The 27,362-nt window shown below is 50.2% G+C and overlaps 1 protein-coding gene across 6 annotated transcripts in view; it reads right to left on the bottom strand.

Annotated features, from left to right (window-relative positions):
• GPSM2 (G protein signaling modulator 2) overlaps nucleotides 1-27,362 on the bottom strand; it is an 822,550-nt gene that overhangs the window by 93,983 nt on the left and 701,205 nt on the right. For 5 of the 6 annotated variants that reach the window (XM_069641857.1, XM_069641854.1, XM_069641858.1 and 2 more), the window contains one exon: nucleotides 23,203-23,259. The exons of the other annotated variant lie outside the window; for it this stretch is intronic. In XM_069641857.1, coding sequence (XP_069497958.1) covers nucleotides 23,203-23,259 — 57 coding nt within the window. The remainder of the gene's footprint in view (nucleotides 1-23,202; nucleotides 23,260-27,362) is intronic. 6 annotated transcript variants of the gene reach the window in all.

A 27,362-nucleotide genomic window follows, 5' to 3' on the forward strand; every position in this document is an offset into this window, starting at 1 on the left:
CCAGCGGACTCGCGGTGCTTGGCCTTATGTTGGACCCCCGTCGCCGGGGCGTCCTCAAAGGACTTAGAAGACCGCTCAGATTTCTTCTTCTTCTTCTCGCCGGACGGGCTCTTCCCTTCTAGCCAGTTGGCGAGTTGTTGATGGCGGTCCTTCAAGGTCCGCTCCGACATGTTGCCGCAAAACGCACAGTCCTTCTCCACGTGCGTCTTGTCCTCATGTAGGCAGTAGAGACAAAAGGAGTGTTCGTCCTCCTTGAAGACGTTCTGCAGCTGGCATCCAGGGCAGACCCTGAACAGCTTTCCGGGCGTCGAGCTTCCCTTCTCCTGGGCCATGACCGGGCCTGAGAAACTTCTGGAGTCCCCCAAAAGCGTAGCTCGACGAATCTTCACCCTTGAGGGGCGCAGACGAATCCGACACGGGTCCCCGTTGATCGGATAGTGAGTCGGTGGAGCTTGAGGCTCTTTTGACCGAAAAAACGAAGTTTTTGAGAAAAAACGTGAAAAAATAGCACTAACGCTCGAGAGCAATAGCACGAGGATCCCAACACATGAACGTGCGGTAAAAATCTGAAGATGGCTGCCAGAGGCGGTGCTTAGGTAGAGGGCAGTCATTGGCTGTGGTCAGTATGACGCAGAGACCAGTGATTGGATATTACTACGAAAGACAGATCAGAAACAAAACTGATACTGGTTTTTTCTTTACCGAGGATTCCCAGCCTGACGACAGGGAATATTCATGAGCATGTGAATCCATGCCAGACCCCATGCTGGAGAATGAGGCGATAGCTTTCTTTACTTCCTCAAGAGAGATGGTTTCTCCAAATCTGCCCTCTCCTGGGGGTTTAATTTGGCTAGGTTACAGCTCCTCAGGTATTCTTTTTGGGACCCAGGTGAGGGGTCATCAGACTTATATAGGGCAAAGTAGAAGGCTGCGAGTTCCCTCGCCATCTCTAATTTGTCAGAGCATTCGCCCCCTCCTGTTTTTTTAGAATTTAAGAAGAGTCCTCTCACTTTCCTCCTTTCTTATCATTCTGGCCAATAGCTGATCGGCTTTGTTCGCCTTCACGTAATACCTTTGTCTGAGACAGGCAAGTGAACGCGCCACGCGTCTAGTCTGTATTGTCTCCAATGGGCCCCTAATTGCCCTATATTTTCTCCGAATTTCCCTGCTGCTACCCGAGGCCATCTTAGACATCACCTCCTTCAATTTGGATTCTAGCTCTAACTCTAAGTGTCTCAGCTCTCTGTCCCTCCTAGCTTTGACAACTATTATTTTCCCTCTTACTGTGGCTTTGAAAACATCCCATATCATGCAGGGGTTGATGTCAGGACAATCATTGTGGGAAAATTACTCTATTGCTTCCCCTAGCTCGCCCCTCAGCTGGTTGTCCCTGAATACATGAACCGTGAATGCCACCTCCGAAGCCCCCAAAGCCCCGGGGGCCCCGCTTCCATCTGATCTTTAATGTTATAGGAGCGTGATCTGACAATGTTATTGCTCCCACTTCGATGTTTGCTATTTGGCCTGCTAGGCTGCGTGAGACCCACATGTAATCTATTCTTGAGGCAGTTTTGTGTACATGAGAGTAGAATTTGTATCCCCTCTTATCCCCCCTTTTCTCCCTCCATGCGTTCACCAGAGCCAAACACTCAATTTTCCCCTTAAGCTCCTTTGTGGGTTTATTATGGGTGTACAAGATTATCTCGCTCGTGTCCCTGTCTGGATCCCAGGCTAGGTTGAAATCGTCAGTTAAGATTATTTTCCCTTTTGCGAACCCCTCCAGTTTCTGTAGTGAGGATTGTATAAACCAGTCTTGGCCCACGTTCGGGGCGTAGAGGGTGGCCAGAGTGAAGGTTTCTACCCTGAAGATTCAACGCTAAGAATCTTCCCTTATTATCCCTGATTTGATCTATCACTATGAGGTCCAGGTCTTTTATCGCTATAAGGACTCCCGCTTTTTTGGCCTCCTCGTTGGACTGCGCCACTTTATTGTATCCCTGGATTCTCAACTTGGATCTGTCCTTGGTGTGTATGCGAGTCTCCTGGAGGGTACCAGATCTGGGTTTTCTCTCTTTAGGAAGTGGTCTAGATTCTTTCTTTTTATTGGGGAGTTGAGGGCCTTAACGTTCAGCGTCATTACCCTTAATGTGTTTAGTCTGGCCATCTTACGTGGGGTGTGTGTGATCAGCATACCGTGGATCCAGGTGTTAGTCCTTTCTGGACCAGGTTGCCTCCTCCAGCCGCCCCTTCCTCCGCAGTTATTCTCCTTTGCCTTCCTTCGTGTTCAAAAATTAGCCTGAACGCGAACCTCCATCTGTATCTGACCCCCCTTTTTGTTTTGTCTTGCGTGACTGGGTGCATCAATCTCCTTTTCAATCTCCTTTTCCTGAGGGTGACCTGGAAGATGTGGTACAGCTATACGGGGAACCCTTGGCAGTTTAGATCTTTCTCCTGTCTCGCCCCCCGCCCCAAGATTCTTTCTTTCTGGGCGTAATCATGCATGGCCAGGGAGCACAGGTCCCCCTACATTTCTCTTAATGCTCCCGTTAGGTCATCCCACATCCTGTCCATTTGTGATTGTATGGTTGAGACCATTTTGCCCCCCGAAGGATTGGAGGCATCTCTCCAGGACTTTTTGGGTGACGGTTTGGTCCGCCATCCACACCGATGGCTGGTCTTGTGGGAAAGTTGCGACCTCCATGTACCCCCCCTCTTGTTCTGTTTCAGACTGGGTTCCTCCTTCCTTCCTCTACAATTTTTGGATCCAGACCTCTTCTCCCCCCCACCCTTTGCCAGGGTCTGGTCGGAGTCTTTCCCTTTGTTTTTGGACATGATGTTTGGGTTCCTGAGATCTCCAATCTTCCTATGAGCGCCTGGCAGCTTTCTGCTGGATGGGGTGTGGACCCTCTAACGCCCCCCAACCCCCCGACTGGCTTAGTGGGTGTCAGTCTCCTCTGTGTCCCACTTTTACTTCTCGGACAGGCCCTCTTGGGTGGATACCCTATCCTGTGTGGTTTGGAGGGCCCCTTCTCTTGGGTACTTCCAGTCCTATATCCCGATTTCTTGAGGGGGAGGGCCTGGAGCCCAGGGTCACTCCGATGGTGAGTTTGCGCCGCCCTCTGGTGTAAGTGGTGGTGACTCTCGGCCGTGGCCAGCCCCTCTCTCCCCAGGTGAGCCTGGGCTTCCCTGCACCAACAGTGCTTCTTATATTCCAGGGGCCTAGGGGCTACTAGTCCCTAGTTGGGGGCCTCTCCTTCCCACGGGGGCCCTCTGGGCCCTGTTTCTGCTGGCTTCCTTACCCTTGTGCTTAGCAATGTTGCTGCTTTCCTCCTTACCCCCCCTCAGGGTGGGGGGGCTCTATATGCTGCCTTTCCTTTCTTTAATGCTTGGGAGCCACCAACAGCCGGGCTCCTCCTCCCTGCCGCTGCTTTGGAGACTTTCCGAGCTCCGGCTGGTATTGCGAGCAATCCGGGGTGATTGAGGTCTGGGAGCTGGGGGTGTTTGCTCACACTCTCCTGTTCGCTGTATTACAGCGATTGCTGAGGCAGAGAGGTTGTCTCGTGTTTTCTGCCTGGTTTAAGGGCTTTTGCTGAAAGGTGAAATGCCCAGGGAGGGGGGTGTGTTATCGCGTTCAGATTCCCCTTATGGCCTGCGGGGGACAGAGCTCTCCTCCTTACGGTGCGTTGCCCTCCGTGGCCATATTGGTAATCCCTATTCCGGTTTTAATGGAAGAATTGGAGGAGTTTGACGTAGTGTTGGGACTACAAATACATAAGCAGAAATCATAATTATTGAATTTATCAGTTGACCCGGATACGCTGATCAGGTTGGGTCCTCAAATGCAACTGAAGATTGTGGAAAAGGGCATTTGATATTTAGGGGTAACCCTGACCAGAACACTGGGACAGCTCTATGGGACAAATTACCCCCCCCCTCCCCCAACTACTTACCAGGATCAAAACTGACATACAGAAATGGAGCCCCCTCGTAACTGGCTGCGGAGAATAACGGCGATAAAGATGGTAATATTACCTAAGCTTTTATACTATTTCCAGGCACTCCCTATTCGGGTCCCAAAGGCATAGTTCCGATAACTCACAAAAATCTTGTCAATATATTTATGGCAAAACAAACCTCTGAGGGTAGCGATGTCCACCTTAACTGTGCCAAGAAATCGGTGGGGACTGCCTGTCCCCCATTTCGATAGATATTTTGAAGCAGCTCAACTACGGTGGTGAGAGAAAGGTTTGCAGATGGTCGACAGAAAATCTGTGCTACGCAAAATAGGGCAGTGGCGGGGGCAGCCCTTTATCTTGTGGCTAGATAAAGAAGCATAGACATTCAAACGTTTGGGCCAGTGAAATAGTGGGGCTGGGGGCAGAGGTGTGGGATTCTTTAGTGGGAAGGGGGGCCCTATCCGAGAACCCATAACCCCTCCCCATTCCTTGCATTGTTTGGAAATCCAGATTTTCTGCCGGGGATGGAAAATGTGGCATTTAAAGCGTGGAGGGAGACGGGAAGCCAAAAGATTCCGGACATGTTTCAGGGGAAAACCCTTCAGAAATTCGAGGAATGCATTAGGGTTATAGGATTGAAGAAAGATGATGGACTTCGGTATAATCAACTGAAGCACTGGCTCAGCAGCCACTTATCAGAACAGCGGCCACACGCCAGCTGACTCCATTCGAAATATACATTACGACCCATACGGAGGAGAGGAAAATGATTTTGACTCTTCATAGATTTCTTAATGACCATATACCATTAGTCCAATGGTAGTACACGAAAAGGTGGGAAAACACACGAGGATCCGCCATACCGGAAGAACACTGGGTTTATATGTGGGGTTTAATCCCAAAGTTAACACGCTCCATACAAGTAAGGGAAATGTGGCATAAAGTAGTATTACAATTGCATTACACTCCAGAAAGGCCCATGCCATGTATCCCTTAGTACCAGATCACTGCTGGAGGGAATGTGGGTTGGTAGGAGATTGGGTGCATGTTTGGTGGGTATGCCTGATCCTGCTGCCATTTTGGGAGGGCGTGAAATCACAGATGAGGGGAATGTTCCAAGGGCCAGACGCAGTGGATAAGAGGGTTTGGATATGCGACATGTGGGACCCATCGTCAAGAACGTATTCCAAGAAACAGAAGAGGGCCTTCATGACCCTATGGCTCACGATAGCTCAACACTGGAAACAAAAACGGAGCCCTACAAACCACATTGGCTGCAGAAAGTGTGGAGTTTTGTCTCAATGGAATGGCGCCCACACAAGATAAGAATTATGGACATATTTTAAAGTCACTGCGCTGAGTTTTGGTAAAAAGGAAGCAGTTCATACTTCTGGTGGGGGAGAAGAGGAGGAAAGTACAAGAAATGTCTATTATTTCTGTTTTGAAAATAATAAACGTATTAAAAAAATAAATAAAAGATATGCACCCCCTGTTCCAAACGGCAAAGAGGTACGCCAGAAATGTACTTGACTCTCAGTACATCTATATTGCCTTTTTATACAATCCCTATCTAAAACAGTGATTTGTTAACTGCACATCTGAGGGCTGACTGCTTTTTGTTTGTCGAGCTGCTCAGCATTTAGCTTGTGGGGTTGCAAGGGGCATTGCAGGGTGCAAGGGAGCGCAATAGCCTTGGAATTACTGCTTTCTAAGGATCAGGCACTCAGGACTCCTCCATGAAGGAACATGGACTTTCAGGAGACTTCGGAGTTGGGCGGGGGTGAAGCGTGCAACCTTGTACGGCTCTTGAAGATTTCTGAAGGTCTGCACATGCACAGCATTAGAAGAAACAGTGTAGATTTAGTAGTCACATTTCACTTGAAGAACTGTCTAGGCTCTCACTTGTACCGCACTTCGAAAAACTGCATTACTTAGACGGTTCGGAGGGTCATCAGTGTGTTGCATTAGATGGACCTGGGAGTGGACATTTGTGCTGCACCTTTAATGTTAGCCCGCCATTTACGCTCATATCTATAGTGGTAACCCTTCCATTGCACTTATAGTTCCTAGGTTAGCCATGATATCCTGATATTGCAGTTAGTAGATGCCCATTGGTAGCGCTTACAGAACTTGGAAGATATTACTAAGACTATAAAATTAGAAGAATCCCATTTGTTAGGCCCTGTGGCGGCTTGCCTGTCACGCCCAGAAGATGTACTAGGGCAGGCAGTCTATTGACGTTGCTTAAAAGACTTGAGGGTAGCCTCTCCATAGAGTCTAGTAGAGTCTACGAGGAAGCTGTTTTTCCCCCCAGCAGACGATCGGATGACACAGCGGCATCAAAGATATGCTCCATTTGCACTCTAGGTACATATAAACGCACTTCGGTGGACATCTGCAGTAGGCATGGCTATCCATCAGCACACATTACAATGAAACTATGACCTATGACACATTTGGCCTAGCTGGACACAACTTTTTAAGCCTATTTACACCAGACTTGCCTCAACACCTCAGCCAATTGGGATACAGCGACAACCTATGACTACACTTGTTGGACACATAATGAGTCTCTTGCACTTGCACACACTCGTGACCTCCTGTAGCACCCACCCACATGCCTGATCTCTTGGGTTGCTTACTGGAGCCTGAATTTTCCATACCAAGGGCGTTCCCACCACAAGCTTGTTGAAACTATAGTAATGGTAAAATGAGCTATATAAGGAACAAGTTACTTACCTGTAACTGTTGTTCTCCAGCATGGGTCTGGCATGGATTCACATGCTCATGAATATTCCCCGTCGTCAGGCTGGGAATCCTCGGTAAAGAAAAAACCAGTATCAGTTTCGTTTCTGATCTGTCTTTCGTAGTAATAACCAATCACTGGTCTCTGCGTCATACTGACCACAGCCAATGACTGCCCTCTACCTAAGCACCGCCTCCGGCAGCCATCTTCAGATTTGGAAGCACGTGAAGTGGCAGTATGACCAAGTGAAGAGCCGCAGAGGGGTAGGCGGGAGGGTTCGCATGTGAATCCATGCCAGACCCATGCTGGAGAACAACAGTTACAGGTAAGTAACTTGTTCCTTCTCCAGCATTGGGTCTGGCATGGATTCACATGCTCATGAATAAAGAATACATAGCAGTACACACATGCACAACCACGGGAGGTGGCAAAGGCTCAACATTAAGCATTGCATCAAACTCAACATTAAGCATCTTACCTCCTCACCAGGCTCACCTCAGGCGAACAGGTTGCGCAGCACTGCTTGGCCGACCCTGGACTCCTCCCTGGAATCCCGATCGACGCAGTAGAACTTCGTGAAGGTGTGCGTCGACCTCCACGTAGCAGCCCTGCATATGTCCAGCAGGGGCACACCAGAAAGGAACGCCGTGGTAGCTGCGATCGCTCTGGTGGAATGGGCTCTCGGACGGCCGGGCAGCGGTCGGTTTGCCAACCGATGACAGTACATGATACAGCCGGAGAGCCATCTGGAAATGGAAGCCTTCGAGAGAGCCTTCCCCTGATTGACAGGTCCAAAGTTCACAAAGAGTTGTGACGTCTTCCGAAAACACTTTGTGCGGTCCACGTAGAACTTCAGCGCTCTAGCCACATCCAGCGAGTGCAAAGTCCTCTCAGCCGGCGACGAAGGCGACGGGAAGAATACAGGCAACACCAAGGGTTCGTTGAGATGGAAGTCCGACGGTACCTTGGGCATGAAGGAGGGGTGCGTCCTGAGCACTACCCTCGTGTCGTGAAAAGTCAAGTACGGGGCCTTGCAGGAAAGGGCCTGGATCTCTCCCACCCGTCGTGCGGAGGTGATGGCCACAAGAAACGCTGTTTTCAACGACAGAAACTTCAACGGGGCCGAGTGCAGAGGCTCGAACGGAGGTCCCATGAGCTTGGTCAGCACCACGTTGAGCTCCCACGCCGGGGCCGGAGCCTTCACCAGCGGGAACGATCTGAACAGTCCCTTCATGAACTCTTTCACCAGACGATGAGACCACAAGGACGTCCGTCCCGTGGTTCTGGTGTATCGGGAGATCGCAGCAAGATGAATCTTGATGGACGCGTGTGCCAGTCCAGCTTTAGCTAGCGTCAGCAGGTACGGCAGAACTTGGGGAGCCGTAATCCGTAGAGGGTTAATCTTCTGTGCGTGGCACCAGACAGAGAACCTCTTCCATTTGTGTCCGTAGCATTTAAGAGTCGAAGACACCCTGGCCTTTGCAAGAACCTCTCTGCAGTCGGCCGGTATGTCGTATCCTCCAAACTCTAGCGCTGCAGGAGCCAGGCCTGCAAGTTCAGCGATTTCGGGTCGTGGTGGAGGATGGCGCCTCCTTCCCTGGAGAGCAGATCCGCGTCCACCGGCAGCTTGATTGGCGGGGACGCTGAGAAGTCCAGAAGGTCCGGGAACCATATCTGCCTCGGCCACGCAGGTGCGACGAGGATCATCCTGCACCGTGACCTCTTGAGCTGGTTGACGAGCCGGATTAGCAGTGGCAAAGGAGGGAACGCGTAGAGGAACAGGCCCTCCCAGGGGAACGAGAAAGCATCGCCCATGCTCCTCGCCTGGGGAAACCTGCTGGCGAACCTCCGGCACTTGGAGTTCGTCGCCGTCGAAAACAGGTCGATCTGGGGTGTGCCCCACCGTCGGAAGAGGCGATCCACTAGATCCTGCCGTAGTTCCCACTCGTGGCACGAGCGCAGCTCCCTGCTGAGTGAGTCGGCGATGGTGTTTCTTATCCCTGCCAGATGAAACGGCACCAGAAATATCCCTTGGGCGACTGCCCAATGCCACAAGTCCTGCGCCTCCTTGGACAGTGCTGGGGACCTGGTTCCGCCCTGTTTTCTGATGTAAAACATGGTGGTGGTGTTGTCGGTGAAGATCCTCACCACCTTGCCCTTGAGGGACGGAAGGAAGGACCTGAGGGCCCAAAACACTGCACGGAGCTCCAGGACGTTGCTATGTAAGGATTTCTCCGTCGGGAGCCAAAGGCCCCTTGCGTGCAGATTTTCGGTGTGCGCTCCCCACCCTTCCAGGGAGGCATCCGTGGTCACTGTCTCCTGGTGGGCTGGGGTCTGGAAGTCCATGCCCGCCGTCAGATGCGCGCGGGTGCCCCACCACCGGATCGCTCGTCAGAAACTCTCGTCGAGTGTGATCCTTTCCTCGAAGCTGCCCGTCGTTTGGATCCAGCGCGCGTCCAGGAACTCCTGCAACGGGCGCATCCGGAGCCTGCACATGGGAATGAGGTAGATGCAGGAAGACATCATTCCGAGGAGGGACTCGATGGACCTCACCCTGGCCGCGTCGGCCACCAACATCCGCTGCACCTTGCCCAGGATGGTCCTGGTCCTCTCCTCCGACGGGGAGGCCAGAAGGGACACTGTGTTGAGCCTCGCTCCCAGAAACAGAGTGTCTTGCGTGGGTACCAGGTGGGATTTGGCGTAGTTCGCGGAGAATCCCAGGTCCGTGAGAGGTTGGACGGTCCTTGCCGTGTGAACCACGGCGAGCTCCCTTGTCTTGGCCCGGATGAGCCAGTCGTCCAGGTAGGGGTAGACGTGGATCCCTTTGCGGCGGAGCTGAGCCGCCACCGGTGCGAGACACTTGGTGAACACCCTGGGTGCCGACCGTAGACCGAAGGGGAGGGCTTTGAACTGGTAATGCCGCCCTTGGACCACAAACCTGAGGAATTTTCGGTGCCCCTTCAAGATGGGAATATGGAAGTAGGCATCCTCCAAAACCAACGACGACAGGAAGTCTCCTTCCTCCAGCTGACCCAGGACGTGCTGGAGGGTGACCATCCGGAACTTTTGCGTCTTGATGAACTTGTTCAGACGTCGCAGGTCCAGGATGGGGCGCCATCCCCCCGTCTTCTTCACGAGGAAGTATCTCGAGTAGACTCCGGAGCCCCGAAGCCTCTTTGGGACGAGTTCGATGGCGCCCTTCTTGAGCATCGCCTTCACCTCCAGGAGAAGTTGAGGGACGTGAAGTTCTTTCCTGGCCACGGGGGGGACGCGCGGACACTTTCTTTGAAACTCGAGCGCGTGGCCCCGGGCCAAGGCGTCCAGCACCCAACGATCGGTGGAGATGGACTCCCACACGCTGACGAAGCTCGCCAGCCGGCCTCCCACCGGGGTGCTTCGGTGGGGGCCCGACCCCCCGGCCGGTTCAATCCTGCTTCGACGAGGCTTTAGCGCCTTGTCCTTGGCGACGACGGCGGGGTCCGCCAGGCTTGCCTCGTCCTCTGTAGGCCTCCTGAGATGACGAGCGGGCCGCTTGACGGTAGGAGGAGAAACCGCCGCCGGAACCTTTGGAGGCACCCTTGCCTCCGCTGCTCCGAAAGGGCGTCCGTCGCTGTTGCAGAACTCCAAGGGCCCGGGCCGTCTCGGTGTCCGCTTTAATGGCCTGAAGGGAATCGTCCACCGTCTTCCCAAAAAGGTTGTTCCCATCGAAGGGCATGTCCAGGACTCTGGTCTGAACGTCTTGACGGAAGTCCGTAGCCTTGAGCCATCCACGCCGCCTAAGGCAAAGGCCGTTGCCCAACTGGCGGAACCCAGTGTCGGCGATGTCCGTCGCAACGGTAATGGCGTGGTCCGAAGCCATCTCACCTTCCTGCAGGATCTCCAGGGCCTCTGCCCTCTTGTCGTCCGGCAAGAAGTACAGCAGGGGAGCCAGTTTGTACCCGAGCTCCCTGTCGTATCGGGCCACGATAGCCAAGGCGTTTAATCATCGTCGCTGCAGACGAGATGACTCTGCGTCCCATAGCGTCCAATTTCTTTCCCTCGCCGTCCGGTGGGGAAGTCGATGTGGAGGCCGCACCCCCCCCGCTTTTTTCCTGGCCACCGCGGAGACGACGGAGTCCGGAGTAGGCTGCGCCCGGAGGCACAGGGGGGCCGTGTCCGGGACCCGGTACTTTTTCTCGTACCGGTCTCTTCTAGCTGGCGTTGTGGACGGGTTCTTGAGGAGGGTGAGGCCCTCATCCCAAATGTCGTCCAATAGAGGCACCGCGAGGACCGTCTTCCTCTTGGCCTCGCGCCGCTGATAAAGGAAACATTCCTTCTTCTTCTCCTCAGGGCAGAGTTGGAAAAGCTTGGATGCCCTGGCGATCATTGAGTGGAACGATCCAATCTCGTCGGGCGGAGAAGCCCTGGTGGGAGGCGACGACGGTACATCCTCGTCGTATACCTCGTAGTCCGTACCCGTCACTGCCGTGTCAGTCCCCGTATCATCCCCTCGGGTGGACGGGGAGGAGGGCTGGAAGGGGCGCGACGGCTGAAAAGGAGGTGGAGGGTGGATCCTTCTTTTCTTGGTAGGGGGAACACCAGAAGGTCCCGGTTCTGGGTCCCCCGACGGGAGAGGTTCCGTCGGCAACGGTAGTCTCGTCCTTATCTCAGAGCATAAGGACTGTATAGCCAACAAAATGGCCGCCGAGTTGTCTCGCGGCGCTGGCAGAGGGAAATCCGACGGGCGATCAGGAGCCCCATCGGTACCCTCGACGATGTCGTCGTCACCTGCGTCGGGATCCATCCCGACGGGCCGGTCTTCTTCCACGCCGAGGTCATGGCTTAAGACCTCGACCAGTTCCTCCTCCGAGGTTGAGGCCGAATCTACGACGACGCCCTGCCCCCCCTTTTTCTTCCCCACGGGGGATTTCACGGGGGTCCTATCGATGGGCACAAAAGAGGACTCCCTCCGAGGTGGCAGGGAGACTGAGCCCCGAGGTCGCCACCACTGGCGTAGCCTCCACAGGCTGAGCCAGGGCCGCCGCGACAGTTTCGATAGAGGGCTTGGCCGGATGGATTAAGGCCTTCACCACCTTAGGTGCGCTCACCGCCTTATCCTTGAGGGGGGGGGACACTGCCTCGCTCCCCCTCCGCCTTCGAGCTCGACCGGGGCCTCTCCAGGAGCTTCGCCGGGTGCTCGGCCTTCCTCTTACCCGACCCAGAGCGTTGGCTCGTGGTTGATGGTGCCGGGGAGGGTGCGCCCTGCCTGGCGCCCGTAGAGCCCGACCGTTCGGCGCTCCCGGTGCCAGCGGACTCACGGTGCTTGGCCTTATGTTGGACCCCCGTCGCCGGGGCGTCCTCAAAGGTCTTAGAAGACCGCTCGGATTTCTTCCTTTTCTTCTCGCCGGACGGGCTCTTCCCTTCTAGCCAGTTGGCGAGACGTTGATGGCGGTCCTTCATGGTCCGCTCCGACATGTTGCCGCAAAACGCAGTCCTTCTCCACGTGCGTCTTGTCCTCATGTAGGCAGTAAAGACAAAAAGAGTGTTTGTCCTCCTTGAAGACGTTCTGCAGCTGGCATCCAGGGCAGACCCTGAACAGCTTTCCGGGCGTCGAGCTTCCCTTCTCCTGGGCCATGGCCGGGCCTGAGAAACTTCTGGAGTCCTCCAAAAACGTAGCTCGACGAAATCTTCACCCTTGAGGGGCGCAGACGAATCCGAAACAGGTCCCCGTTGATCGGCTGGTGAGTCGGTGGAGCTTGAGGCTCTTTTGACCGAAAAACAAAGTTTTTGAGAAAAAAACGTGAAAAAATAGCACTAACTCTCGAGAGCAATAGCACGAGGATCCCAACACATGAACGTGCGGTAAAAATCTGAAGATGGCTGCCGGAGGCGGTGCTTAGGTAGAGGGCAGTCATTGGCTGTGGTCAGTATGACGCAGAGACCAGTGATTGGTTATTACTACGAAAGACAGATCAGAAACGAAACTGATACTGGTTTTTTCTTTACCGAGGATTCCCAGCCTGACGACGGGGAATATTCATGAGCATGTGAATCCATGCCAGACCCCATGCTGGAGAAATGACGACTACAATTACAGTATCAGTGATTCAATGTTCATTATATACAAGAAAAACCATATAAGCATCAGGACCCTAGTTTCTTAAAATACTTACTCCATGCGCTGAGGCCAAAGACTGGTAGAACTGTCAAATTAGGTTAAGAGCAGTTTGACAAATATCCCTTTTGAAACCTCACCCTTTCAAGACCCAGACATTAAGGTTTAGATCATGTTCAATGTTTGGATGCATAATCCTTTTACAAGCCTGCAACAGTTCTCCCGCCAATTTACAAATGGAAACATGAGGCTGGTCGGCCAAATCTGGAGAGACAAGGATCATTCTGTTCCTGAATCTCTGTAGCCTTGACACGAATGGATGCATGGCACAGGAGGGAAGAAAAACCCTAGACAGAAAAAGCAGTCCACTACAACATCCCCAAGAAAAGGGCATTCTCTGGAGCAGTGCAGCCACTCTTTGCATTCATAGTGGAGGCAAATTGTTCAGCTTGTGGAAGGTCCCACATGGTCAAGATCACGTCACCACCTCGTGGAACAACTTCCAGAGAGAAAAGAGCCCCACTCATAAGGGTTGCCGGGCCACACGAAGAGCATGAATGCTAGGAAAAGCAGTCCCCAGCATTGTCGCAGCCTCCAACACCCCAGGAGTCGTGGTGCAAGTCTCCAGGAGCATGGAGGAAGAGAAACCCTGAGCCAAGAGAAGAGGTGCTGCTGATTGCAGCCAAGGGAAGGTGGGGACGGGTGCATGTCAGCACCCTCTGCCCCTCGTGCCACTGTGGAGTGCAGGCGCTCCACTCCACGCTCACCCATGCTTGGTGGGGCATTGTGAGCCGACTGCACTTCATGTAGTCGGGTGCCGCTTACAATTTTGCAAGTGGATCTGTGGTGTCGGTGCCCTAGAAGGCGGGCCGACACGGCCGGAGGCAAGCCATTTCTGGCCACGTCTGATAAATTCCCCCACTTTTCTGACTATGCTCCTTCCTTTCCTCTCTCTCCTTCCCTTTTCCCCCCTCTGCTCACAATCTAGGTCGTGTATTAGAGCCCTCATTTTATTATACCCTTCATAGTTCTGTTACTGGTTCATGTTGCCATCAACTTTATAATATTCGTAAAGCCAATTTCTTTTTGTATTCTACTAAGATACTCCTCATCTCTGCTCTTGTCTCCATACTATTTTCTTTTAAACCAATGTTATTTTGGTTCGGTTGCATACATGGGAATCAACACAGTATCACAGGTATAATGTTATTTGGTGATCCGATGTAACAGCAGCTGAGGAGCGTATTCCCTTCTCCCTTATTTGCATGCTCGTCTTCCCCCTTGTCCCAGTTGCCCTCCTTCCTCTTCTCTATAGGTCACAGGAAGTCCATTGTTAAGTACTGTGGGACTAGCAAATCCTGGATGTGATGGAGATGCACCGGGGGGTAGTACCAGCAGAGGAGCAGCTTAAGGGCACATTCTCTATTTGTGACACTTGACGAGGAGTAGCTTCTTGTCCAGATGTCTATCCAGGTGCGATCTTCGATCGGGTGTCCCAGGTCTATTTCCCATTGTGTCATGTACGTGGGCTTGAGGATCAGCATGTCCTCCTATGTCTTTCCTTCCGTCGGTTCACCTTGCATGGTGAGTACGATGGAGCCGAGGTCTCGTGTGACCCCCAGTTGGGCCAGTAGCCTCCATACTATTTTTAACTCTGCCATTCGCACTCTCTTCGGTCACTCACCCTGTACTTCACTTTCCCAGTCACTCCTTTCAATCTCTTGGCCTCCATTTGAGTCTCATCTCCTCTTATTTCCTCTCCATCCTTTTCAAATGCATGTATGGCTTCACCCCCATTTATGCCATTTACTTTCTGTTTATGTCCCATCTCGCACTTCACATTCCAAAACCTAGTTTCTTCTTGTAGTTTCCAAAACTTCCTATGCAAAATTCTCACTTGTTCTTTCTCACTACTCATTCGGTCTTCCGCTACTTTTGTTTTATTCTGTTCTCCTATTAAAACGCATTTCTTATCTTCTCTACCCAAAATGGAGTTATCTGAATAATTTTGGGCTATTAAGTGGCTGTATTGTCACCTATAAGCTGAAAACTGCATTAGAGTACAGATGGGGAGAAATGTCATGTGAGGGACACAAAGCTTTTAGGTTCTGTTTGGTTATTTTCCCAACCATTGACAGACCATGGCCAGGCTAATTGCTATGGGCATTCCCGCGAAGTGCCTGCAAGTGTTTTTTCATAATCTTCTTAGAGCTAATGGCTTAATTGTAGTTGTAAATCTGCTACGATGTAATAAATAAAAGTTACTCACGTAGTGACTAGAGTATTCATAGTCCTTTGTCCCCTTTCCTCCACAATTGTGGGTGGTACCGGAACCTTTGCCAGCAAAAATGTGAGCTACCCCTTTAAATTTAGTATAGCGCCGAGGCTCGGCGCTGGTCATGTGAACGCCCCCATGGCCCTGCCCTCAGCAGCCTCACCTCAGTCCCCTTTTGACATATGGACGTTTGCAAACCTGGCTGCACTAACAATTTTAGCCACTGGCATACAAGTGCGTGGGTCGTATAAAGGAAAGGGGACTAAGGACTGAGTACTCTAGTCACTACAGTGAGTAACTTTAATTACTCATAGGTCCGGTCCTCTTTCCTCCATCCTTGTGGGCGATTCCACCGAAACAAGACAACTGGGTGGAGCTGTAACCCCATGCCTCATACTTAGGAAGGAGCACAAAGGTTCCTCAGAACCACCTGAACAAACTCGGCACCCCGCCTGGAACTGGTATCCAGTCAATAGTGTTTACAGAAAGCGGACGGAGTGGCCCAGGTAGTCGCCTTACTAAGAACTTCCCAAGATGCTTGCCTCTGAAAGGTGACCGTGATAGCTTTGGCCCTGACCGCGTGAGTGTGGATCCCTGCTGACACTGTCTTTCCCAAGGCCGCATAAGCTTGTGAGAGATGGCCTTGCAGGCATGAAAGCCGTACCTCTGAACTCGACAAACAGTGCTTCTTTAGAAAGAACTTTAGAGGTTGAACTTGATGACTCTCCCTGCAGATCCAGAGAGTGCAGAACCCTCTCCGCCTTGGATTGTGGATTCGGGAAGAACATGGGCAAGCAGATTTCCTGGTTTAAGTGGAATGGTGAGTCCACCCTGGGCAAGAAGTTTGGATGACTGCGCAATATTACCTTGTTGTGGAACACGGTAAAGGTTTCACATGACTACAGTGCATGCAGCTCGCTAAATCTACGCGCCGAGGTGAAAGCCATCAGCAGGACCGCCTTGGGCGTAAATGTCGACAGGCACCATGGGTTCGAAGGGGTGGCGCTGTAAGGCGGCAAGAACCACATCTAGGTCCCAGACCAAATGGGGCCTATGCACAGGTGGGAGCAGTCCGCACAAGCCCTTGAGGTGTGCCTTCAACACCGGGTTAGCCGCTGAGAAAGTCTGAGCTGGAGAGTTTTTGTACGCCTCGATGGCCGCCAAGTAAGTGCGGCAAGTATCCACCTGGAGGCCAAACAGAGCCAGGTGTGCAGCAAAAGACAGCAAGTCATCCAAGGAACAAGAGAGGGGGCCAATACCCTCTCCAAATGCCCAGTGGCGAAATCTGGTCCACTTACTCCTGTAGTGCGAGCGAGTGGACCGCCTCCTGCATGATCTCCGAGTTACTCTGAGAAAGCACTGAATGATGACGTTTTAGCCGATGAGAAGCCAGGCTGAGAGTGCCAGCTTGACCGGGTCGGGGTCTTCCACCCCCCGTGTTGCTGGGTGAGCAAGCCCCTGCTGGAGATCGGAATAGGGACCAGCTCCTAGGACCGGAGCTGGAGGAGGTCTGAGACACACACCCTTGAAGGCCAGTGCAGGCGATCAGGATAAGGCTGCAGCCCACCGAGGCATGACATTTGCAGAGGGTCAGTTGGAGCAACGGAGGAGGTAATGCATAGCACCTGCAGCCATGCCAGCAAAGATGGAACGCGTCCCCCAGAGACCCCCGGTCCAACCCGCACTTAAAGCAAAGAGGGGGCATTTGGAATTCTGAGGTGAAGTCCAGATTATTATTATTATCCGGAAAGCCCCACATCTTCAAGAGAAGTAACAAGGAGCTGATGTTTAATTCCCTTCATAGGTGTTGTACTTCAAGCGGCTGCACTTGTCCACCTCTGCATTGCTGTCCCCCGGGAGATTGAGAGTCGAGATCCAGATCCCTTCCGAGAACACCCACTCCCAGATGGACACTGCTTCTATGCAGGAGGTCGGGGGGGGGTCCCCCCGCTTGTTCAAGTAGAAAATTGTCATTGAGTTGTTGGTCCTGACCAGACCCACTGCTCTGAGTTCCGAGGGATTGATATGCAGGGAGGCCTGCGCCCTGGACCATAAGCTGTGTATCAAGTAACCGTCCAGACTTGCTCCCCAGCACAGGAAGGGGGGGGAGGGTGTGTAGTCACCAGCAGGGTTGGCTCTGGCTGAGAGAATGGGACTCTCACAGCCACATTGCTGTCAAGGAACCACTAGTGCAGATCTGGAAGAAGGCCAATGGGAATGGGCAGCATGTCCGACTATGCCCGAGTTTCCTAGTCCCAGCAGGACGCCAGATGGAGCTGGAGGCATCTCATCTTTAGTATGGCATGCCGCACCGTGAGCATGTATGAAGCCATATTCAATTGCTTCTATAAGCAGATTCACATGGGCTAGTTCCACAACATTTTACCAAATTTAACATAGGGCCGGGGAAGATTTACTTTTGAAGCTCTGTGGCTCACTAGCTGCAGTAGGGCATGTATGTAGTGACAGCGAGCGAGATGTCCATCCAACTCAGTGGGAGTAATTGGGTTTATACTCTTCCAAGATGGCCACCATCACAAGCCTCGGGAGTGTAGAAAGCACTTCAGCCCAGGCATACCATTGTCTAGGTGATTTGGACGTCAAGCCGCAGCGAGGACACTGCTGGAATCAGTCCAGCGCGAGCAAGCTAATAGGCAGACTGGTACCGACACGGTCAGCCAGACAGGATCGGCTATTTGGTAAAAGCTGAGTGAATGAGACACTTGGCATTTAGCAGGCTAGTCACGCTCCAAACCACGATATAGAATTATAATTGAAGTTTTCCATGTTACCTAAAAGGGGAGGAAGAAAAAGTATATGTCCAGCACGCAAGATAAAGAGATGCCTGCAGCCATTACTCAAATAACTATAAGAGGAGACTTGTGTTTGTGACAGAGTTAACAGGAAGTGGGGCCTAAAGGCTGTTTGAGAAAAAACATTTGTTTTGGTTTAAGTACATACATGCCAACATTCAGAGGCAATTTCTGGGAGGGAGATTTCTCCAGAGAAATCAGGAGGGAACAATTTCCCCATAGGAATGCATTGGGGAAAGTACTATTTTAGGCAGGAGAACGTGAAAAATAGTCTCCCCCCTAAATCAGAGATGGTTGGCATGTATGTAAGTAGTAGATATATATTGAAACATGACATTAGAGTTAACACTAAAGAGTTTTTGTTGCAGAACAACCCGGTTTGTGACTTTAAGCAAAATGAAAGTGGAGAAAAGTAATCTGCACTGAAGTCACAAGCAATTAAAAAGGTATTTGCTCCAAGAGTGGTGTCAGTGACAGGACCGAAGGATATGTACACAACCTTTGTTGTTTTCTCTGCAGGGAGTTTAGCTGCAAAAAAAAGAGGGGATGCTGTATTTAAGAAATCACACAGCTACTGAAGAACTAAAGAGGGTGAAAACCTATGGTGTGTCGACAAATACCATGTGGACATTGTACTGGGTGGGAATTAAGTCACCACTGTGTTTAGTAGGTGTATGCACAAGCACCACCCCAGGGTGGGGCGAGTGGGAGAGCAAACACAACAAGAAGACTGTACTAAGAGTAGTAAATGATGAGGAACAACGTGTTAACAGTTCTTCTTGAGGTTATAGAATTTGATGTGAAAGACATCCAACATGTCCAATGGGCTCATTCGAGGTGCCTAGCTAAAAATGTTGAGACTGGGTGTCAACAGCACAATAATGCCTCACTTACTAACCGCTGTTGAAGGTGTAGAAATATGTGTATGAATGGTATGTGTAGGTATTTGTCTATTGTTTCGAGACTGAAACAGACCCAAGAAATGTTTTGTTACAAGCTTGAATAAAAATATCAACGGTGGTGGTCTGAACATAGCTGTGATAATAGAACAAGGGTGGTACATGTAAGGCAGGAGTGTTTTGAGCGTTTCTGGTACTCCCATATAGGAGTGTTTGTATAGACTACATACCACATGTACAGGGCTAGTACAAGATTTCATCTCAAACAAATACTGCATTTATACAACAAGAGCAAACCTCTCTCACAAACAGTTCAGCATGTTCAAGTGGAAGTTGCCTCAAAATGAAAAGTCAATGTAAGCGTCCCTCAAACAAGTACAGGTATAGAGTGGATCGGCCTGTGCATGTTATCCTCACAAGTGGGAATAACTACAACACGGACAGGTCTATTACATGTTTTCCTAACAAATGAGTATATGGCCAGCATGGGTCGGACCAGGCAAGCTTTCCTCACAAACATATACAATATGTGCAGGATCACTGTAAGCTTTCCTCACAAATAGGTAGAACAAAGGGAGGGTCACTAAGTTAAATGCAAACATGCACTGGAACAACATGCCTGGGCTAGTGCAAGTTTCCCTCAAAAATATGCACAAGTACAACATTGACAGAGCAACAGATTGTAAGGGTCTGTGCACACGTCACTCAAATTGGTAGATTTATGGCAAAACAGGATCAGTACAAGCTTTCCTCACACACTGGTACAGGATGTGCAGGACCAGAGCAGGTTTTCCTCCTAAACTACTACTGGTACAGCAGGGTCAGAGCAAGGGCAAGTTCCCCAACAGACAACTTGCCCAGCACAGGCAGTGACCATGCAAGATTCACTTGCAAAGAACATATACAACATCAGGTATAGATCCATGCAGCCTGTAGATCCATGCATTTGGACAGGTCCTCTTTCATGTGACCCTCTGACCAAGTTAACAGCTCTTAAAAGTTACTGTGGTCTGGCTAGGCAGTGGGGCAGGTACAGATGGTGCACTTTGCAAACTTGCTCGTTTTCTGCACTGTGTCTCGTCACTCATGACTAGACTTACTTGTGTTGAGTGGAAGGGCCAGGTGAAGAAAATGGGGTGGTAAGCACAGCTATTGCTGGACTGCCCAAAACAGACTTACGCACATACAACTGCACATTGCACAAATTTTACACTGCCAAGTCTGCCCATTATGTCCACTAGCATAATCTCAGGCTGTCCAATGAGGTGGGCGGGGACAGCCAGGGAGCAAGTCCGAAGTCTGCAGGCCAGTGCAGTTTGGCTGGAACATATATGGCCTTTTCGAGCGCAAGTGCACTGCAGGCAAAGTGTCATCAGAGTCCTCAATGTTCCAACCCCTGTACGCTTTCATCTCCCCTCACCCTGAGTGGTTTATTAGTTTCTCCAAATCTGCTTTTAAGTGCCATCAATTTGGAGGGTCAGACCTTTTTTTCCATGATCAAATTGCTAGTATGAACATCCAAAATGTTCAGTTTAATACTTTTCACTGTAAGTTTAATGTTTGGCCAGAATTTTAACATCAGAAGCCCCACGTAAAACGGACAGGTTGAGTGCTATGTATTTACCCTCAACATGCGCATATTCTCAGCCAGTATGTGTATCTTGGATTTATAACCAACACTGGATATACATATACTGGTAAAGACAGCAAGGCTGGACCTCTAAAGTTTAGTATTTCTTTATAAAATAGCACAAACAAAATGCAATATAGTTGAATACATTTGTTAACTTTCCTAGACATGCTAGATAATGCTTGCAGCTGTGAATTCACCAAGAATTTCAACTTTCAAAAAGTGTGTGCCTAAAATGAGCTATTTATCCATGAAGTAATTTTAAAGTTGTGTGAATAAAGATGCATTACTTCCACTTGAGAGCAAACGCTGCAACAATTGTAAGTTCAGTACTCCAAGTTAGCCGTTCCAGCATTGCCTAAAATTACATCCATCAGGATGTCCATGCTAATGAAAATGTTCTGAGTAAATGTGCTGCAAGCACAGCACACTTTGAGCTATTCAGAGAGATAAAAACCTCAGGGTCCTCTTCGGCTCCACACTCTCCTTCTCTCCTCACATCTCTGACGTCTCTAAGAAGTCACACTACCAACTGCACCTCCTCAGAGGTATTCTTCCTTTCCTCTACTTCCCCCAGAAGCTCACTGTCTCGAGAGCTCTGGTCCTCTCTAGGCTTGACTATTGCAACAGCCTCTTTCTAAATCTGCCTGCTTCTACTCTCTGCCCTCTGCACCTTATCCAGAACAGGACTGCGAGACTTATCCTTTGGCCTCAAGCCCAGGGATCGTATCTCTTCAGGACTGAAATCTCTGCACTGGCTTCCAGTGGCTGCGAGGATTAAGTTCAAAACCCTCTGCATTGTCCACAAGGCCTTCTGGGGACTGGGGCCTCAATACCTTCAACTCTCTTCCTAAATATCTTCCTTCTCGAGCTCTTCGCTCATCCACCTCCAACTCTCTCAGGGTCGGTCGCTTCTCCAAGCAACGGGTTGGTGGTAGATCTTTCTTTGGCTGGTGCCTCCCTCTGGAACAGCCTCCCTGCCTCCCTTAAATGTGAGAACCATCTCCGGTTCCGGAAGCACCTCAAAACCTTTCTCTTTGCTTCTGCTTTTTCTCCTCATCTCCTCTGCTGACCTCCTGGGTGTAACCGGAACTGCACTGGCTACCTGGACACCCTCTGATCTCGGGCCAAGGTCCCTCACCGTCAGCGGCACACACCTGTATTGCCTACCTGGCAACCCCTGCACTTGGGGACTGTTTCTGTATCCCTACAGTCCCCCTACCAGCACTTGACACCTGATGTCTGTACTTACCTATGTACTTGCCACATGCTGGCTGTTACTTTTCTTATTGTTATTATCTATTCTCATGTACTGCACTGTTCCTGCCCCTTCCTACGCACTTGCGCGATCTGAATGACACCTGGCCTAGTAGGATCGGTGTCTGTCCTCCCTTTGTTCCCCTCTGTGCCTCGTTGCGCCTTGAAACACTTGTATAGGCGTGTTATTAATGCCATATCATTATGTGGATACAACCCTTTAACTCCTTGTTGCTGAACTTGCATGAGGCCTCTACACTCACCCCATTTCCTTCCTGTTCCAACTTGTGAGGTGTACTATGCCTGGCTGATGCTTTGGCACCAGAAGTTCCAGGAGGCTTCTACCCTGACTCTTGAATTACCTGGTATGAGTGTCCTGGTTCGTTTTATCAACATTTCTTCCTGCTAATAATCTGTGATTTTATTTGAACTGGACCATGTACTGTACTCCTTAAAAACATGCCAGTGTGGGCTAGGAACTATACGTCCTCTTGACGTGTTACTAATAATGAATGTGCCTTGAAACTCATGTTGCGCTGGTACTACTCCCCAATACAGTTAAACCATTTCCAAACAACACAGGAGTCCTTATGTTGGCGGAAGTGTGGAGCACAGGGATCTTATCTTCATATGTGGTGGCATTGCCCGCTCATCAACTCTTTCTGGGAAGAGGTAGTTTCCATAATAGAAGCGGTTACCCACACCAAACTCCCAATGAGCCCTGAGGTCCTTCTTTTGGGCGCACCAGTGGTAGAGGTTTATCCAAAGTCTGGGAGAACTGCTAAACTAATGTCTCAGCTTTTGTCGGTGGTTCCGATTACAATAGCTAGATGTTGGAAATCTCTTGATGGCCCGTCATTGCCTCTTTAGTGGGTTGAAGTATGGGATATTTTTTTGGGGGATAAAATCATGGCGGCCAAAGAAGGTTGTCTATACCAATCTATGGACATTTGGGTTCTGTTCCTGGGCTACGATCGGCGTTCCCAGCAGTGACATATAAACCTAAACTGGCAAGACTGTTCCTGCAAAGCTCTTGAAGCCGCTTGAGGGTTGGCGTGGGGGAGGAGGCAATGGGAAAGAGACCAGCTTTGTGAGGTTATGTGACTTTGTGTAGTGCCATAAACCTGGTCTGTAATTATGCCTAAACCTGTCATATGTAAGATCTACTTTTGCTTTCTGGATTGATGTGCGCAACCAAAAAAAAGATATTTGTTGGAAAAAAAAACATGTCAGTGGGCAATATCCCTGCGAACACTGTCAGTGGCAGCGTTGGCACTCACAGACGGCAGAGAGTGTCTCAGGAGCACTGGAAGACATGGTCTCCAAACCCAGAGGAAAGCGTCACCAACAGGTGAGGTACAGCGTGGTGGGACCCACCCTGCCCGAGGAGGGAGTGCTACTGGACACATTCCTTTTGGATCCTTAACAGAGAACACAGGAGCTGTAGAAGGGAAAGAATCAGGGAGTTTAGAAACAGGGGATGGGGGGGAATTTAGGGGATACAGCTGGAGAATGACCACTGCTTTCCTTACCTCTCTGTGGGGTCTCTGTGCTGTTCTAGAGTTAACCCTCTTGGAAGAATCAAGATTCTGTGAAGAATAAAAATCAATCTTAATTTGGAAAGGAAAAGTTGTCCCACAAGACTGAGCTATAAGCTAAGTATTGTAAGGGATCAAGAGTAAGACTCTGACATAGTAACAAGTTTCAGTATGAAATGGGACCTTTATTGCTGAAATAATGTCTATGAGGGGTTTCTCTGAATCAACAAAACTAATGAACGTCTGTCAGGATGTTAAACCATAGAGCTTCCTCTATCCCGTGTCCAAAAACCCTAAACGGACCCTTAGAAGCTAAATTTAAAACAATGTATACAAGGGGATTTCGGTAAGCTATGCACTCATAGCTTTCAGAGTTCAAAACATAAAGGTCTAAGGCACTGAAAACAAACAGGAATTAAAGTTGCACAAGAGGAAGGGCTCCTCCCTTCCCTTAGGTTTCTTCTGGTCTTTCGCTGTCTGTCTGGTACTCCTGGAAAAAAGGTAAAATAAAGTTAAACTGTTTCAAAGGGCTCGCCCCTTGCGTCTCTTTCTTTATACTTTATTTCACTTCACAGTTTCAAGGGGACGACTTTTCCCTTGCGTTTCTCCACTTATTATGCTTCACAGCTTTAAGGAAAATAACTCTTTCCCTTTGTTCCTTCTGTTTTTCACCATCCAATATATTAATATAGTACAGGGCTATTCCAGGGGACATACGCCTTCCCTTGAGTCTCTTTTAAACAGACTGTTCTCTTCAATCTTCAGTTTATCTCACTCCATATCTCAATTAACCTTAAAGGGCTATGATTCTTTCCTTAGAATATTCCTCTTTTTACCCCCGACGTACTCTCCTGCCAGGGTATTGCGGCTTTATTACTGATCATTAAAAGGAGCATGGGTCTTCCCTTTTTGTTTCGTTCTCACTATTCCAGATTTACTTCTCTTGCTTTTCCTGGTTTATTCTCCTGCCAGGATATCACAATTCTGTTTCTTGGGTGTGGGTCCTAGGCTCGCGCAGTGCCTGGTTTACTCTCCTGCCAGTACATAACAATTATGTTTCTTGGGTGCGGGTCCCAAACTCGCACAGTGCCTGGTTTATCCTCCTGTTACGGCTTCATATCCTTTCATGGTGTTTTCCTGTTTCACTATCCTGCCAGGGCTTTTCTGTTCTCTACTCACTCTTTCTTTCATCCACGAAATAATGCTTTTCCAGTATTGGGTCACAGACCCTTTCTCAGAAAAGTTCTTATTGGTATGAACTCCTCTCTTCAAATATTGGGTCACTTTTTTTGTGCCAGGTTAACTGTAGCCGAGTTCAGCATATGGGTGATGAGGGCCGTTCTATACCCAGTGCTCGCTTAGCATCCCTCAGCCGCTTTTCCCAGCAGGATTACCATTGGATCAAGGGGGAGTTGTACGCCCACCACCTCTTTGATGTGGTTTAGGATTTCCTTCCAATAAGTCTCCGCCACTGGCCAGGCCCACCACATATGGATTACGTCTCCTACTTGCCTGCAGCCTCTCCAGCATGTTGGGGGGTGTTCCGGGTTAATGGAATGCAACCGCTGAAGAGTCATGTACCACCTCCGGTGCATTTTGTACGCCGCCTCTCTAGTTAAGGCACACTTGGAACTTTGTGGCCCGTCACCATATTTGACTCCATACCTCCCTGGGTACCGACTCCCCCACATCCTGCTCCCATTTCTGTATATGCGGTAGGCTCTCCTCGGGGTCAGCTCCACTTATCAGCTCCACTCATCAGTTTATAGAGTCTTGACACCCCTTTCTCTGGCGTCCCCTCCATTATGGTAAGTTCTAGACCTACAGGATCCCGGATAGCCCCTTCCTTCGTTTTAGTATTTGTAATCCAATGTCTGACTTGAGTGTAGCAAAAGGGTTCCCCCTCTGGGATTTGGAATTTGTCCTTGCATCCTTCAAATGTCAAGGGTGTTCCCTCCACGTACAAGTCCTCCAGTGTCAAGGGTTGCCCTCCTACCCAGTGTGTCCAAAAGCCAGGTTGCAATCCTGGCGTGAAGTCTGGGTTACGTGCCACTGGCGCAAGTGGGCCTCCTCCTATTATCCTCTTTCCCCGCAGCGCCTTCCAGCAGTGTTCCTCCATTACCTCTATGCTTAACTGGCAGGAATCCCAGGTTTTCGAGAGGGACCTTAGTTGCCTCCCTCTCCACCGTTGTCCACCTATTTTGGTTTTCTTTAGGCGCCCATTGCAGTATCGGTGCCACTTGTACTGCACATAAGTACCTGCAGAGTCTTGGTACCCCCCCAGTCCCCTAGTATCTGTGGTCGATACAAAACCTTCCTAGGAACCCTGGGCTTTTTCTTATTCCATATCAAAGACTTTACTTCCTTTTGTAGGTTTCTAATCGCTGGGGTCGGGATACGTATCGGGAGCGCCCCCAAAACGTACAGGAACCTAGGGAGAAGGGACATCTTCACTGCCGTAATACGAGCAAGCCAGGATAACTCCTGCATGTCCCAGCGCCTGAGGTCTGCAGTCAACGTTTTCAATAATTCTGGGATATTTGCCCCATATAGCCTCCTATAATCAGATGCCAAGTGTATCCCCAGATATCTTGTAGATTTCTGTTCCCATTTCAGTGCATAGCAGCTTTCCCATTCAGACATTCAGTCTGGGTCTTCAGTAATATTGAGGGCCTTGGATTTGGGGTAATTAATGTGGAACCCGGAGACCTTGGCGAAGTTGTCAAACAGATTAATGGTTGCAGGGAGTGAGTAGGTTGTATCTTTCAAGAACATCAAGACATCATCCGCATAAAGCGCGATTTTTTGGGGTCCCTTGGTTCCCACCTCCACCCCTCGAATTTCCTGATCATTGCGGGCTTTCTGCACCAAGGGTTCCATGGCCATAGCAAAAATCAGTGGCGACAATGGGCACCCTTGCCTTGTCCCTTTACTAATCGGTATGCTGTCTGTGAGTTGGGACATTAACCATTAGCCGCGTGGTAGGGTTCCCGTAGTTGGCTAGGATAATTAGAGTGAAAACTGGACCGCACCCAAATTTCTCAAGGGTCAGTCGTACATACTCCCAATTTAGGCTGTCAAAGGCACTGAGAACCGCTGTCCAGTCCTTCACACCCATTCGATGCCGTTTATGGCCCTACGGATGTTATCAGTGTGGCACCCCTTCACAAAGCCCACCTGATCCGGGTGGATAATTTTGGGGAGAACGCATGCCAATCTCTGGGCCAGAATCGTGGAATACATTTTTGCGTCCCCTTTCATTAATGAGATGGGGCGATAGCTCGCGCAGTCTGATGGGTCCCTGTCTGGCTTTAGCAAGAGAACCGTAGTGGCTGGGCCCATATCCCGAGATGCCCGCCCTGAATCCCTTACATAATTGAACAATTTTGCTAAGGGGCCTATCAGAACGGTCCTGAACGTTTTGTAGTATGCGTTACAGAACCCGTCCGGGCCAGGGGATTTATGTCCTTTCAGAGCACCTAATACCCTTCCCACTTATTTGCCTATCCGCCTCTAATCTGTGGCAGCTCCACCTGTCTCAGGAATGCTTCTTGCGCCTCCCGGTCTAATCCATCCCCATTCAGATTTTGCCTGTAGTGTGAGTGCATTATTTCCCTCATCCCCCCCCCCACCCCTCAGCAGGCTGCCATTGTGGGGTCTAAGCTGAGTGATGCAGTTCCTATTTTTCTGCTTTCTTAACTTAGCTGCAAGAAACCGATTGGCCTTATCCCTGTGTGTATAGAATGACGGTTTGGTTCGTAGGAGGAGTTGAGCAGACTCGTCTGCTAGGTGTGCTTCTAGGGCCGCCTAGGCTTTTTTGAGTGCCTGCCATGCCCTCTGTGACCCTTTATTCTCAGAGTGACTCTGCGTCCCTTATTTCAGCTTCCAGTTCCCGTCTCATCCTCTCTTTCCTCTGGACATAATGTGCCGTATGTGCGATGAGCTCGCCCCTTACCACCGCTTTACTAGCGTCCCAAATGGTTCCCCAGTCGACCCCTTGTGTGGTGTTTTCTTGGAAATAATTGTTCAGGGTTTGTTTCATTTCCGCTCTCAGCGCCAAATCTTTTAAGATTATCTCATTTAGCCGCCAAGGCCTTCAGGCTTTCGGCAGAGGAGTAAGTACTTCTGCCATCAGGGAGACCGGCGCATGGTTG

The sequence above is a fragment of the Ambystoma mexicanum genome, chromosome 1q (genome assembly GCF_040938575.1).
Source record: "Ambystoma mexicanum isolate Mex_15411 chromosome 1q, UKY_AmexF1_1, whole genome shotgun sequence".
NCBI classification, from domain to species: Eukaryota; Metazoa; Chordata; class Amphibia; order Caudata; family Ambystomatidae; genus Ambystoma; species Ambystoma mexicanum.